This window comes from Tauraco erythrolophus, chromosome 1 (assembly GCF_009769465.1).
Source record: "Tauraco erythrolophus isolate bTauEry1 chromosome 1, bTauEry1.pri, whole genome shotgun sequence".
Lineage (NCBI taxonomy): Eukaryota > Metazoa > Chordata > Aves > Musophagiformes > Musophagidae > Tauraco > Tauraco erythrolophus.
The window spans coordinates 59,821,675-59,837,362 of NC_141465.1; the positions used below are offsets into that span (position 1 = coordinate 59,821,675).

A 15,688-nucleotide genomic window follows, 5' to 3' on the forward strand; every position below is an offset into this window, starting at 1 on the left:
CTTTCTCCAGCTTGGGAATAAATACGCTTCACCTATGACTATAGATTTCGGTCACGAGGGAGAAGAAACCCTTCAGGGCACAGCAGCTGCTCTTCCTGATACAGCCTTTCCTGTCGCTGGTTTCTTACTCAACCCTAATTGAAATCAGTGCACGTCTTTGATCAAAGAGGTGAGCACCATTAATGAGCAAGGGATTAAACAAAAGTCAGGAAGCCTTCCTAATTGAGGGAACTGGCAACTGCTCAGCTCCAGTTTGCCAGATCTGGCCCTCCATCATGGGACTCCAGTCAAAATACACTGGCAGTGCCTGTTTGGGCTCCTCGGGGCAGGGGCGCGGGAAGCAGCTACAGCTTCTGCACTGGAGGCTGCGGTGAGGCGTGCTGCCAGGACATTTCGGCAATGTTAAAAATATAACTCTCCTGGCAGAGTTGGCTCTTCCTGCTCATGCAATGCCCGTGAAACCAGTGTGACAAAGCCCAGCAAGTGATCTTACAGAAGGGGGAGGTGGCATTCATACGCAAAATCTTTACAGCAGCTTATTTTACCTGCTCCTGCTCCCACTCTCACAAAGACATGCATGCCCCAGACTTCTGCCCAGGGCCACCCACGCACGGCATGGAGGATGAGGGGCTCCACGGCCACTCACACACAGCGTGGAGGGATGACGGGCTCCAGGCCCGTGTCTCCCGTATGCCTCTTGGCTCAGCGGTGACAAAATAATCTTTGACCCAATCTTTCGTGCCCATATGAGCTCTTGCTGTCAACTTTCTAGCACAGCAACAACAACAAAAAAAGTAGGATGGGCAGGTGCCCTATATCACAGAATCATAGAATCGTAGAATGGTATAGGCTGGAAGGGACCTGAGAGGTCATCTAATCCAACCTCCCTGTCATGGGCAGGGACAACTCTCAACTAGACCAGGCTACTCAAGGCACCGTCCAACCTGGCCTTGAACACCTCCAGAGAGGGGGCATCCACAACTTTTCTGGGCAATTTATTCCAAAGTCTTACCACCCTTGTACTGAAGAATTTCTTCCTAAGATCTAATCTAAATCTGTTCTCCTTCAACTTAAACCCATTTCCCCTGGTCCTATCAGTGGACACTCTTGTAAAAAGTCCCTCCCCAGCCTTCCTGTAGGTTCCCTTCAGGTATTGGAAGGCAGCTATTAGGTCCCCCCGAAGTCTTCTCTTTTCAAGGCTGAACAATCCCAGCTCCTGCAACCTGTCCTCGTAGCAGAGGTGCTCCAGCCCCTGGATCATCTTTGTGGCCCTCCTCTGAACACGCTCCAACAAATCTGTGTTTCTCTTATGGTGGGGACACCAGAACTGGATGCAGTATTCGAGGTGGGGGTCTCACAAGAGCAGAGTAGAGGGGGAGAATCACCTCTCTTGACCTGCTGACCACGCTTCACTTGATACATCCCAGGATGCGGTTGGCCTTCTGGGCCGCAAATAGTGCCTGGACTGCTATCGTGCCGGCAGTCATCCTACTGCTTTTTCAGTGGGGTGAAGGTGAGCACAGGTACAACACTTCATGGTGCAGGAACCTCTGCAACACAATAGTGATGGCAGAGGGAGCTTATTTGTGGTTATGCCTACTTATTTTCTGCTGCATCTCTGAATGTCCATTAGTGACCAACCACAGCAGCCCTACAGCACGGTTCCTGAGCTGCAGTTATCACCAGGTTCATGACTTGGTCACTAAGATTAGAGCCCTAAATTTGCCATATTCACCATTTCCTTCAACTCATAAACTTTCCTTCTACCATGCTTTGAGATTACTTTGTAGCACATAAAGCAAATGAAGGACAGTGGACACTCAAAGAACAAGCCTCAGCTTCCTTCACTGCCTCACGCTCATCTTCTGCTCTGAACTGGGGCTGCTTAAAACTTCCCTTTCCTGCACGTTCGTAGAAGCAGCGGCCACTGGGGCACATGGGCCCCTCTTGCCTCTCTGGGGGGACTTTGGTTCAGCAGCTGGTGTCTTCTTTTAAACACTAATGGCCAAGAACACCTGATGCTTTCCTGTCACCACAGATCTCCCCAGAACAGGCTGAGATCTTCAGAGGATGGACAAAAATACGGTTTAACAAAATGAGCAACATAATGACATGTAGTGGGGAGAGACGACCATCAGCTCCAGCTGATCAGAGTTAATTTAAGCACAACCACAGCTGAGGCCTTAAAAACGCAATGTAAAAGGGAGGCTGCAGATGCACAGTAATAGGTATTAATGTTCCAGATGTTGAGAACATCAGTTAAAGCAGCGGTAAGACCACAAATGGATATTTTACGAGGGACTTTAAAAATATGTAAAAGAGATGCTACAAGTAGTTTAATCAATAAATCAATACAGCATAGATTGCAAATGAGACAGGAGAACAAAAATTAAAAGAGAAGAAATTAAAACATTATTTAATCATAACATAAAGTTACAATATTCAGTAGTTTATTAGGGTGAGAATCTTCAGCACAACAGAAAAAGCATCAGATACTTAAAGTAATAGAGTTTAAAGGGAAAAAAAAACAATCAGTTTTAAAATATTCCATTTCAGTAGTTTTTCATCCTTCCCTGATGAGATCTTATAATTGTGTTATGGTTTCAAAGCAAAATATGCTAAGCAGCAGAATAAGACCTTCTGACTTGTCTTGCTTACATCAGTACTCTCTAATCCATTCTGAAGAGTGTACATTTAACCTGCAAATGGATACGGTGGGATTCCTTTCACCCCTAGCCCAGTTATCTATTAAAAAAGAGAAGGAAGAAAAGAAAATAGGTAAGTGCAATAATTCATCACTATCAGACATTTTCTTTTTTTTCGCAACCAGACATGCTTTGCTTTAGAAAATGACTGTGTCCTCCAACTTGACATCCCACTATATTTTGTATACAGCAGCTCATCACAGCCAGGAACTTCAACCTATGCACTTTCTCTAAAGCTCAGTAATTGTAGGCCAAAGTCCATTCTCAAAAATTCTCTTCTCAGATACTACTAAGCCTTAATTCCACAGTTCACAATGTAACCTTTGGTATGCACCTATATAGAAGCGCAAGGCTTTAAAAAAATCCCAAGGTTATAAATTTTTTAAGAGATAATTTAGTTATAATTAACTAGAAAGCAAACAAAAGCAGATGTTTTTATCTGCCATTGATTAGGGCACAGAGGTATTTACCTGTTCTTTCCATAATAAATAGAAAACTCAAACTGTGTTGGGAGGAGGAGCAGCAGAAAGAGCTGATGGCCTAGAAAATTTGCAGTATCAGCCCTGTTACAAATCTTAAAGCCAAAAGTGTTTTCAAATCTTTAAGTACATTTAACTTTCACGTCCTGCAACAGGAACCAAAAATATGAAAAATAGCTTAACATATATGACTGTTATTCTAACAACTACTCTTTTCCTGCTTCCCACCACTCCAGCTGTTTTGCTATCTAAACGCAGAAGGGAAAAAACAGCCCTCTGAAATGAAAGGAAAATAAAGCGTTCACCTTGAAAACCCCACCAGCCTGTGGTTGCCGTGAAAGCCACTCTTTATCCATCCCATCACTGGCAGAAGTCACATACATTTCTGAATAATCCTTTCCTCCAAAACAGCAGGAAGTTGTTTTGTCAACAGGGAGTTTCACAGTCTGGAGTCTTTTTCCTGGAGAAAAACACGCGTGCTGTTTCCTGGTCGTCTACTTACGACAAGAAATTTAAACAAATTATCGAGAAAAACCGGTGTGGAGCCAGGTGCTCCGCAAAAGTGGGTCCCAGGGCGGGGGGAGGTCCCATGCTGAGTTTCAGCATACTGATGAGCATCGTGACAGGGAGAAACCAGGCTTCTATAAACCGCGTTGTTGATGATGTATCATTTGACAAGTTTCAGGAGTCTCGGTTATCGCAAACAAATCCCACTTCCAGACCCAGCCTGTCGTCTAATTAAACGCTAACATCCACACCACAGACATCTGTATCTGAGCTTACCATCTAGGCTGCCCATGTAGTCAGTGGGAATGGGATATAATTCCTCCCTAAAATAGGTCACACGAATCACGCCCTAGACCTGCTGACTTCCCTACTTTTAACTACAAAGGAAGCCTCGAGCGAGCAGACCTTATACAGCTCTACTGAGGCGTACCTCATGCTACACCTCTACTGCCTGCAGTTAAGGAAGATTAATTCCTAGAAGTCTTTCCTGAGGTTTCAATAGCCTTTCAAATCGAGCTTGCTTAAAATAGGGCTCATGGGACATGTCTGAAGTTTACAAGAAACTCAGAGCTACCACAAACAATATTACACATTTATTAAACCAACAAATAGCTACCGTCCTAATGACAGCAGTAAACAGATTGCCTCCAGCCTTAACCAGAAGGCTGTTGAGACACCTTAGAGCAGATTTTAATAAAAGTCTTCCTAATTCTGGGCAATAAGTGCTTATAGCCACCATGCCTATTTTATTTAGCAACAATTGAATTTTTCTGGAAATACGCTAAAGCACATGAATCTCCTTACAACATATGTAATTTCCCTGGCCTCTCAACTGCATGTATGAACAGCTTGGTTCCCTTACAGTTAACTAACTGTTTAACAATGTGTTGAAATAGCAGGAGAGTAACTTGGATGTTGGAAACCCTACAAGGAGAAAGAAAAAATGGAAAGTCTGGCCCACTTAACACCTATGAGAAGATTTTGGTCAACTTCAGAGTGGGGCACCATTTCCCAGCAGGTGCTTAACAAAGCAAGCACCTGTCTTCCCTTTTATGTGCTCTGAGACCTTTTTCCTCACTCAAAAATGGTGCCCCAGTCCCTCGCAGCACTGCAATGAACTGACAAAAGCACTGACCAAACGGCTTCACCTGCACCGCAACACCAAGCAGGGCACAGGCACAGGCACAAGCAAAAACAGAGCCACATTATGGAGCCGTTGGTGCAGTCCTGGCACAATTTTCACCCACCTGGTTGAGTATGCTGCTCCCCAGAGACACTTTGGGCTCTGTTTTGGTGTGGGAAGACAGCCGGGCTGTGCAAAATAAACTACGATATGCTGTATGGTGCCAGACTAAAGGACGTTTCCTGATCTATTTTACTTGCTAGTACGGATGTAACCAGTACATCCAGAATACAGGACTGAAGGAATTGCCTTTGTGTCATAGCTTAACCTGGCCAGCAACTAAACACTGTGCAGCTGCTCACTCACCCTCCCCAACCTCCTGGGGAATGGGGAGAGAATTGAAGAGGAAAAGGGAAGGAGACTCGTGGGTTGAGATAAGAACAACTTAATAATATAAAATTAAAATTAATAATGATATAATAATAACAATAAATTATACAAATATATATAATGCTAATAATATATATTGCATCACAAACAAGTGATGCACAGTGTAATTGCTCGCCACTCGGTGACAAACTCCCTTCCCATCCCAGCAAATGATCCTGAAACAGATAAGTCCCGACATCACAATCCCAGACAAGTGAGACGCCCGAAAAAGGAGTAAGAGAGAGAGAGAGAGAGAGAACTCTGAGAGTCCAAGACAGCCTTCAGAAGAGAAACAGGGCTTCCTCCCGGTCAATCCTCATCTATATACTGGGCATGATGTTGAATGGTATGGAATACTCAATTGGCCAGTCTGGCCCTCAATCCAAAGTCTAAGTTCAAATCACAAGGGCAGTTGTGGGTCCGTTGTCCCGGCCATGCTCCCCCCCCAGCCTGCCGTGCTCCTGCACACTGGCAAGAACATGGCAAGTGGAAAGGTCCTTGACGTCTCAGTATCAGCTACAAAGATCAGTGTGCTACCATTCTTCTCATAACAAATCCCGTACTAAATCCAAAACACAGAGCTCTTCTAGCTGCTAAAAAGAAAAACTGTGTCCCAGCCGAAACCAGGACACTTTGTTTCACCAAAAACCCTGACAGGAAGGCTGGATACTTTTAAACTGTCTTTTAATCCCAAAATAAATGACAGAAAAACAAGTGAGTAGTAGTGAAAGCGACTCTTGCATGCAATAGCCAAGAAGTTTCAGCACTCTGGGATTTCTCTAGCTGTATAAGCAGCTTACTTGACGCACACTTTGACTCACAATGGGCAAGGTAAAAATCAAAATTAAAGTGGAAAAAAAAAATCAAAATCAGTGTAATGGCATTTAGATTGTCAGAGATTATTTGCACATCTGGTTATCTGTTACTTTCCTGAGACGAGCAGATTTTTCAAAATATGTAGAAAACTGGGGGAGAAGAATTCCTGTCTGTTGCCTGCGAGTGACAAGGACCAATATTGAGTCCCAAGACAACGCCCCTGTGAACTGGCTCTAGCAGCACTTTGTGGTTATCCAGTCAGCTGGCAGTGGCAGGATTACATGGCGGCTTATAAAACGCTCCAGAGGCCACCCCAGAAATTGGCTGACACCAAGTCTGCGAGAAAATGAGTGGGAAGGCCGTTCAAAGGGAAAAAATACGCACTGTAGGAGAAGAGGCACGAGCTCCAGAGACAAGGCAAGAGACTCTCACTGTACTTGTAGAGCAGTCTCAGCAGATAACAGCCTGGAAGATACTATTTACAAAGCTCTAAGATGAGCAATGTCTTCCTGGAGATGTAAGAAAATCTGGATGCTTTGAAATCCACCTGAAATATTCATCTATGTTTGGTATCGGCAGAAGAGAGAAACCTAGCAGGTCTTTTAGACCCTGTACAATCAAAGGATATAAAATATGCTCACTAGGAAGAACTGTAAAATATTTAAATCCTAATTAAAGAACACGGTTGCATAAAACTAGCAGGTCACTAAGTGACCAGAAGGCAAGACAAGACTTGGCAACATATAAGTTAGACATCCCTTTCGAGCCCTTTGCAAACCCAGTGGGATAAGAGATCACAGCCCTTCCCTGTAGCACATCCTGAATGTGAAGCCAGCAGCAGGCAACAGCTACCTAAGCTAAAGAAGCCTAAACCTAAAAAGCCACTTCACTCTAAACCTCAAAACCTTCACTTAGAAAACATACCAGACATGTTTCTTCATCCATTCTCCAAAAAACATAACCCAAGCTTTGCTATCGGTGAAATCTGAAAATCCCTCATGTGCTTTAGATGAGCTCCTTTATCAGCAGATGTATCTGCAACTGGCTGACAGTCATTCAAGCCACACTTAGTAGCTATTGTGCATTAAAAGAGAGTCTTTCCTGGAGTTCTCCTCAAACCTGTCTGGATTATCTCCCTAAATAGTTACGATTCACTCAGAATTCAGCAAACTAACACATTTTAGATACTACTTTAAAATGATAGTGCAGAGAGGGCAGACAAGCATGAGAGATTCACAAAGGCGGCTCTTCTTGACATGCACAGTTAACCTGTGAAACTTCCTGCTATTGTTTGCTGTGGGTGCTGGAAGTTTTAAAGGGTGAGGGGAGACAGAACAAGTTCACAGAAACTTGAAAATCCACTGGCAGTTACCGATACATTGAAATCACATCCAGCTCTGAAAGACTTTGAGCTGAGCATAGTTGAAAGCTGGGAATGCACTTGGGATACGTACCCTCTCTCCCTGTTCTTACACTCTCCCTATCCACTTGCTTACGGATGCTATTCCCATTAGTTTTCCCTTAAGAAAACACCTCCAAAAGGGAGGAGGAAAGGGAAAACAAGAGAAAAAAGGAAGAAGGTGAAGACCAAGGAGGAAAAAGATAGAAACAGTGAACCTGAGAGGAAAAATGGTAGAGTCCACTGCTCCAGGAGGGTATTCAAAGGGCTGGCAGAGCTCACCAAGGAGTACTCTGCCCACCAAAAGGGGAGGATGTGGGAACAGAAACAGGTCCCAGAGCTGCTGGGATGTCCCAGCTGGAGTTTTGGTCCTCCAAGGGTTGGGGTGCAGACTCTGCAGGACAGGAGGAAGTCCCGCAGGTTGGCAACATCTTGGATAGGTACGCATCAAAAGGTGAGGGGAAAAGCACAGTCCACACCTCAAGTAAGAGGTTCCAGTGGAGTCAGAAGGTGCACCTGTGTGCCAGGGCCTGCTGTGCACTGCGAAGGAGGCACGCGTCAAGGGATGCTGGCATCCCTGAATCTGCAGCCCCACAAAACCCCAAGACTTCTGTTAAAGAAGTGGGTTCAAGAGACCCCAGATGAAACCCAGTGCAGTTGCTCCTATGCTGCAAACCTCTGCTGTCTGGGATCTGTCAAATACACACTCTCATTCTCACCCACTGGCCCCTTGCAGACAGTGTGGTTCAGTCTCCCTGAAGTGTTTTTTACCCAGACCAAATCATGCCTGGCAGACGACCAAAGTCCAAATGACAGCAAAAACAAACAACAGGCTAAGACAATGGGCACACCCAAGACGTTACTGTGGGAATGATAAAATGCTGTGGAATCTATTAAATATTTTTTATTATTTCAATTGCAGAATTTATCATGTAAATAATTTTCAACAATAAAAAAAGTGTTGCTGGCATCAGTGTCATGTGGGACTTGTAGTAACCTCAGTAGGCTGGCCAAAATAATACACTGTGCTGAAGAAACAAGACAAAGGCTTAAGTCATCTTTGCTGTTTCACGGCGTATTCATTTTCTTCCACATCATTTATCAATGAGGTAAACACTAATCTTAAGTTTGGAGGATGCAAGAGGATGCTAACTCAAACAATTTACAAGTATGATGGTAATCTCCTCAGCAACTTCACCTTTTCCAACACAACAGAGACTGGGAACAAAGAAGACTTATTTACAAAGCTAACTTTTGAGAGCAGGGACACGTAACTGTTTAAAAAAAAAAAAAGTAGCATTTTAAAAAGAACAGATATACTATTTCTGTGAGGGGGAAAAAAACCCACCTCTCATTCTTTGCTCCTGTTTCTTCCTTTTTTTTTTTTAAACACAGAATTCCAGTCACCCTTTGCAAGAACTTACCTGTCTCAGGGTCCAGACGAATTACTCTCCCACCATTGTAACAAGCTACCCAGAGTTTGCCTTCTGTATCAATGCACATCCCATCAGGAATATTCTCCTCTTTTTCCAGTTTGTATATACTTCTACGGTTGCCTGCAGGGTAAAAACCAACAAAACTGCGTGACACAGTTGTTAAAATTTTTATCCGTCACAGCCTAGCAGAGTTATTTGTACTATTATTTTCAACAGTTGTGCTGAGGTTCTGATTTTTTTTCATATGAAAGAAATAGATCGTGTCTGCTGTCATGTTTGTTTCCCAAGTCAGTTGTTTCTCAGCGGGAAAGCCTGTGGATCAATTTCTATCCATTGAAAGTATAAGCCTTTTTTCTGGTGTCCTTTTCTAGTGCACCACTTATGCTCCCTACTTACAATATTAAATGAATAACTGAATAAATTAATGTTATATGTATTCAGAAAGTTAATTAGTTGTTCTAAAAGCACTTTGGATCGTTTCATGTATGGGTCGCTTCCAGTCAGAGAACTGGAGACTTTTCAAACAGATTGCTGGAACGTGCCAATAATCACTGTTTCAACACAAAACTGACCTTCAGATATATAAACTCAGAGTTTATATAAACACAGAGTTTGGAAAAGCATCAACTTCAAAGGCATACTGTCAACCTAAAAACAAACAACTCTATCTGAACTTTTATCCACTGTTATTAAAGAAAATTAAAACCAACTTTCCAACATTGTTTATTTTATGCTCTGACAACTTCAATGTTTCTCGTATGTAGCAATATTTTTAATGAGTTTCCTTTGTGCTCCTGGGGATTGTCAGATTGCCCACAGAAAGAGCAAGCAGGCACGGGTGAGAACGAAAGAAGAACCACTCTATTTCCTAAAGAAAAATTCAATTGCAAGCCATAGCAGAGACATAGCAGGACATGATGCTACACTTAAAAAGACTTTATATTCATCGTTTTAAAACTAAATACCAATCGACTGGGTTCTTTTAAAGCAGAATACTGCAGTCCATGTACTCAAAAGCAAAATATTAGTCCAAGTAACTGGAATTTTTCTTTTGCCCAAGCTTGTGGAAGCCCTTAAGGGGTTGTTTCGTTTTGTTTTGGTTTAAATAAATGAAGGAAGAAGAGTTTTGAGCTACTGCTTTCCAGTTGTTGTTTAATTCTGTCTGCAGAATCTTCATCTAAGAGGTTCTATTTTAGAAAACTAAACGGTGACAAATCTAGAGAAGCTAGCAGAGGTTTTGTGCAAGACTCCAAGCTTTTCTGTTACTTTGCCTATGCTGTCAGGAACAAGAAACGGAGCCACAGAAATCTAGACCTATAAGAAACACTCTGTCCTTTTTACACAGAGAAATTAGATATGTGTTGTGTTTAGTAACAATAGTCCAGATTACTACTCTGCCACACAATTTAAATACTTTATAATACTACAAAGAGCCCCTGACTAGTTCGAGCTAGGAGTCTATGCAAGTGCAGATGAATGTTAATACGGCTTCTGTTGTTTTGTTCTGAAGAGGTTTCTGAAGAAGTGCTCCCAAACCTCTGATCATCTCTGCACAATAACCAGAACGAAAACAAACATCACAATCTTTAGCCACAAATTATTAGTTTAGAATACAACAATTTATACCAATTTTTCCAGTTTGGAGGTCATAATCAAAAGCATCCACCGAGTAGGACAAACTGTCAATGTAAAAGAAGGTTTTGTGATCCAGCGACCAGTCCAGCCCATTAGAAATGTCCACCTGATCAAAGTGCTTCACCACTGAGAGGTCGGAGAAGAGCGTATACAGAGAGCCCTGGTGTCTTTCCAGCACGGCAGGTCGAATCTCCTCAGCCATCGTACCTGTGCAGAGCCAAAGGGGAGAAGGTGGTTTCAGAGCGAACAGGCTCTCCTCTAGGTTTGGTGGCAGCCCATCCCTATGATGATCATCACACTGTCAACATAGAATGGAGCAGTGTGGGGGCTTCAGAAATTTGGGGAAGAAACTCAGTTAAAAGCAAAACAGAAAGGTAGATTTCAAAAGTGCTTGCTTTTAGCAGATGACGATAAAACACAGCCTTTGGATTTTTGTCAGACTGTGGCAGAAATGGTGTGCAGCGTCATTTCTGCAAAATGTTTTATTCAGTCATTCAAATATTAAGAAAGGTGTCATCAGCATTTAACTTCCCACGAATTCTAACGTTTCATATAGAAGAGAGGCTGGAAAAAAATTTCCTCCTCCCTTAGAACGAGTCTTACTAAAGCCTCTTCAAAAACAAATCTCAACTTTGTGGCTTGACGTTGGCAGCTGAGACTGGCTCTTGAGAGGCTGGGTAAAAGCAAGTTAAGGTAAGCTTGGGAACCCAGCTACAGGGCAGATGCACAGAATGGTGTTTTAAAATCCAGGAGGACAGGATCACAGGACAGCTGAGGCTGGAGGGCATCTCTGGAGATCATCCAGGCCCACCACCTGCTCAAGTCAGGGTCAGCCACTGCAGGCTGCCCAGGGCAGTGTTATGTCTTGAGTATCTCCACAGATGGAGACTCCACAACCTCTCTGGACAACCTGTTCCACTGTTTGATCATCCTCAGTAAAAGAGTCTTCTTACGTTTAAACTAGGTTTCCTGAACTTCAGTTTGTGCCCATTACCTCTGGTCCTGCCACTGGGCACCATGGAGCAGAGCCTGGCTCTCTCTTCTTTGCCCTCCCCCCCTCAGGTACTTATTACACACATGGATAAGATCCCCCTGAGACTTCTCTTCTCCAGGCTGAACAGTCACATAGTTTTTAGAAATACCATCAATAAATTCTGATTTATGAAGAACGAAACCCACGAAATCATAAATTTCTTGCTGGAAAAATATATTCTATTGGCACTCTGCCAGTATTCAAAACAAGCATGTCAACAGGGAGGCGGCAAGGGCAGCGTCTTAAACTCGGCAGGCTCTGAATAGTGGCCCTCTTTTTAAGAGATAAAAGCAGACAAGATGCAGATAAGATGGTGTCCAGGTGATACAAACAGACTTGTAAATGGGATCGGACTCTGCCTGAAGACAACGACAACAACAAAAAAATCGCCGCTATTTAACTGTGAATGAACACTGGCTGCAACAACGATCTGCAGCGGATCGCTGCATCTTGCCACCAAAACCTAACGGAGCAGCAGAAGAAAGGAACCAGCCACAGCATACCTGCGAAATACCTCCCTGCAGGATCTACTTTCCCATCATTGAATCGGTTGTTCAGTTTGTCCTTGTCCACGTGAGCAATGGTGGTTACTAGCTGCTCTTTCCATTTCAAAGTAGCAAACCTGGCTCCCAGGGTGATGACGTAATCCCCAGACTTCCGGAGAGCCACGGAGCTGACGGGAGCATCTAGAGACAGGGTGAAATGGAAAAGAGGAATGTGCTATGAAGAGAAGTTTCTTTTCTACCCACTTTAGACATGCAGGCAGTCACGCCAAACTCAGTGAGACCACAGGCAAGAGAAACAACTTATTTTCTACCAACAAAACTGACTTTTAAATACACAGAAATAGGTCCTTTGATGCAAAAAGGACATACTTAATGAACACAGAAAGTAGCTACGAAAAGAATCACATGTTTGGGACATATAAACTCAGGGAACTTGATGGTTACCACTGCTCCCCAGAGTGATAATCATTACCAGCACTTGGTTCTGTGAGGTGCTTTAAAAAACCATAAAAAGGAGGACAGATACAGGCACGTACACTTTTCACAACAGGTTACTGTGTGAGATCCCCCCTCCCAGAGGAAAAACTTATTGTCATGAGAGCTCTGGAGCAACTGTGTGTGCTTAGCACAGCTCCTGGGTAAATCAGCTCTGCACGGCCATTCAGGGGCAACTCACAGAGACAGAGAGCTTCTCTGCACTGGGACAGGTTGCGCTGGGCAGGAGAGCCGCACTCTGCACCACACCCTGCCGTGCAGTTCAGAAATGCCTCCAGCAGCACCAAAATCACATCAAGGAGAGGCAGAGCTTTCCAAAAGTTGAAGCAAAGCATAAAATTAGTAAACGCTCCATGGTAAGTTTACACTCATTTGAGCTATGATGCTGCAAAACCTCAACTGCAGGTTATTATAAAGGAATTAGAAAAAAAAAATAGAGAAACAACTGTGAAGGTAACACTTCTGTAAAAGCCAGGCACAGTATCAGGAATAGTAGCTTTAAACAGGGTAACAAAATCCGGGATAGTATTTAACAGACAAGACTCAGGAATATACACGGGACTAAACATCAACTTTCTAATTAAAAAATAAAACATTTCTTGTATTTATAGCTTTGCAAAAGTATAATTAGGTAATAGTTTCACAAACACTTTTAATCGTCACCAGCCACTACTGTTGCCAAAAGGAGCTGCTCCTTTCTGCCTGCTTGCACTTGGGTCAGGGCACTCCTTCCCTTTGCAGCCCCAGCAGTGGTACCACCGTGCTAGAAATACAAATGCTATTTGGCCCCAACACTCCAGATGCACATCCGATTGCAAGCTCAACTCGAGCAACTCCTTCACCTAGAGACGTGTGACCACGCTGCTGAGGCTGCTGGTGGTCTGGGCTCATATATGCTTAGCCACCAGGTGCCACTTTTTCCCGTGCCAGCACGGACAGCTTGGCAGAGTCCCCTCAGCTGTGCGTGGCACCCACCAAAGGAAGTCATTTCGCTGCTCTCCTGATTGCCGGTAACCACACCAACAAAAGCACTTTTTTGCCCACACCAGTGGCAGGGGCTTCGCCAGCAGAGTGTGGGAATGCAACTCTCCATTTGCTCTCCCAGCAAAACACCTGGGGCCATGGCCCACAGGAGCCTTTACACATGGGCAGCACCCAGGGCCTCCCTCCCACCCTGGGGGGGGAGCAGCCCCCAAACACAGCAGCCTGTATACCCCTGCCTGCCTGTCCCTGGAGGTATCAGCCCCTTGGATGCCCCTACAGCCACAAGAATAGCCCCACGCCTTCCCGACAAGGAAAGCTGTGTATCAGGCTGGTGAGACGGACACAGCCACCCTACTGTTCCCTGCACAAATATGGCAGGAGTGAGCGTATCAGCCCTGGCAGCCGGCTCAGTCCACAGCCAGCCCAGAAGGCTCTGTTAAGCAGCATCCACAAGAATTGATTTATTTGGAACACCATTTTAGACCAAACAGAAAGCCGACCATAAGGTCTCCCTGCTGGGCGCAGTTATGTGCGTACTGGTGTTTTCCCCTGTGGAGTTGGAAAGGGCATTTGAAGTTGTTGATAAAAGTGATGTTGTTGTAATTCTCCGTAAGCTTCAGTAACGAGTAATTTCTCTCTCGATTTCCACTTTGGACATCAACCCGCTATTTTAATGACATGGCACTCTTTGGGTGTTTGGGCTTATTTTGGCCTTTAAATCACGGTATTCCCAAAGGCACAGTTATTAATTCCAACCATTTTATTACTAAAGAGAGGAAGCAGAAGGAAGTTAAAAGAAAAAAAAAACACTTCAGCTACTATCCCTTCTACATCTCCAGAGAGGCCACATGCAAAAGATTACACCTTTGACAGTAGGTCCAAGTTGCTGGGGAGACAGGGAAAAGCATGCGTTTGGGAAGCAATGTTTCCAAAATTAGTATCAGGCCTCCTCTCATCTTAAAACTGGTAACTACAGTAATCTGAAGGGCAGATAGGGCCAGATCAATTTATTGTGAATCATGTGAACAGCTTATGGGTGAGCAAAAGTGAGTGATTTTCACTGTTACTGAACATGAGAAAGTAATAAACATGAGTACTTCAACCACTTCAGGAGCTGTCTTCAGATAGACAAACATTTACATTATCATATCCAGAAGTAAATCTGCAACTCTTTCTTTATGAGAGTTAGCACATTTTCTTTCTTTCTGAAATAAACACTTAACTATTGGCACTCTAGCTGGTGACACTGTTACCTTAAAAAAAAAAATCTTCTTAAATCAGTATGGGAAATTTTCTTCCAATAAAGAAAGTGTTACGGGCATTGTTCATTCAACTCAGTAACGAAACTCCCACAGATATCAACAGCAGAACTTTACTTCTGGGACAATGACCGAACAAATTGTGAACAACTTACAGGAAAGAGCAGTAGATCAAACATAACCCAATAGCACAAAATCATAAGAAAACCCTAAACCTAAGAAAAGTCCTCAGGACTAAGTCTGGCCACATCTAGTGTTTGTGCACAGCACAAGCCCCAGTGTCCTCCTGGGCCTAGGAAAGTCAGGTTTAAGGGAAAGGTCTCCAGAAGATGAGCACTGTGCAGCTGTTGAGGGACACAGCCGTTACACCTCCTCGAGTCCTGCCCGCGTTGGGCAGGGATGCAGCACCAAGGCACAATGCCCAACTCCTGCGTTCAGCGGAGCCTTTTTCCAGCTGTTCCTTACCCACAGAGACGGCCTGCGCTTGCTTGGTGACCGAGCTCCAGCGGCACACCTTTCTGCCCGTGATGTCCACGTAGACGAGCGTGCTTTCCCTCTCGTCCCAGACGGGCGACTCCCCGAGCCTGTAGCCATCGTTGGCAACGCACTCGATCTTAACGGAGGACATGCCTGTGGAGACAATCATGCTGGTTTTACGCACGCCTGTCGCGAGCAAAGCCAGCCGCCGCGGCCGAGCGCCGCAGACCCGCGTTTGTGCCCGCGGCCGGCTCCCAGCCGCGTTCCCAATCCGGAGGGTTTTACCTGCACAGAGCACTGAGCAACGGGGCTTATTTCAGCCGCCTGCACCGATCGCCCGCTCCGGGATAGTTAACGACTCCCACACGTCCAACAACGCGTGTGTGTCTGTCTGTCTGTCCGTGT

The 15,688-nt window shown here is 44.3% G+C and overlaps 1 protein-coding gene across 2 annotated transcripts; it reads right to left on the bottom strand.

Annotated features, from left to right (window-relative positions):
* Nucleotides 1–2,694: 2,694 nt before the first annotated feature.
* Nucleotides 2,695–15,452, bottom strand: LOC104369702 (regucalcin). Of its 2 annotated transcripts, XM_086609729.1 has the most exons (6): nt 15,272–15,452; nt 12,066–12,248; nt 10,521–10,736; nt 8,883–9,014; nt 3,490–3,644; nt 2,695–2,745 (listed from the first exon to the last, which is right to left on the bottom strand). In XM_086609729.1, exons 1-6 carry the CDS (start codon nt 15,450–15,452, stop codon nt 2,695–2,697), a joined length of 918 nt encoding a protein of 305 aa, XP_086465855.1. The 2 variants fall into 2 exon arrangements, with proteins under 2 accessions (XP_086465855.1, XP_086465866.1); XM_086609740.1 differs by lacking the exon at nt 10,521–10,736 and having other exon boundaries at nt 15,272–15,434.
* Nucleotides 15,453–15,688: the final 236 nt, after the last annotated feature.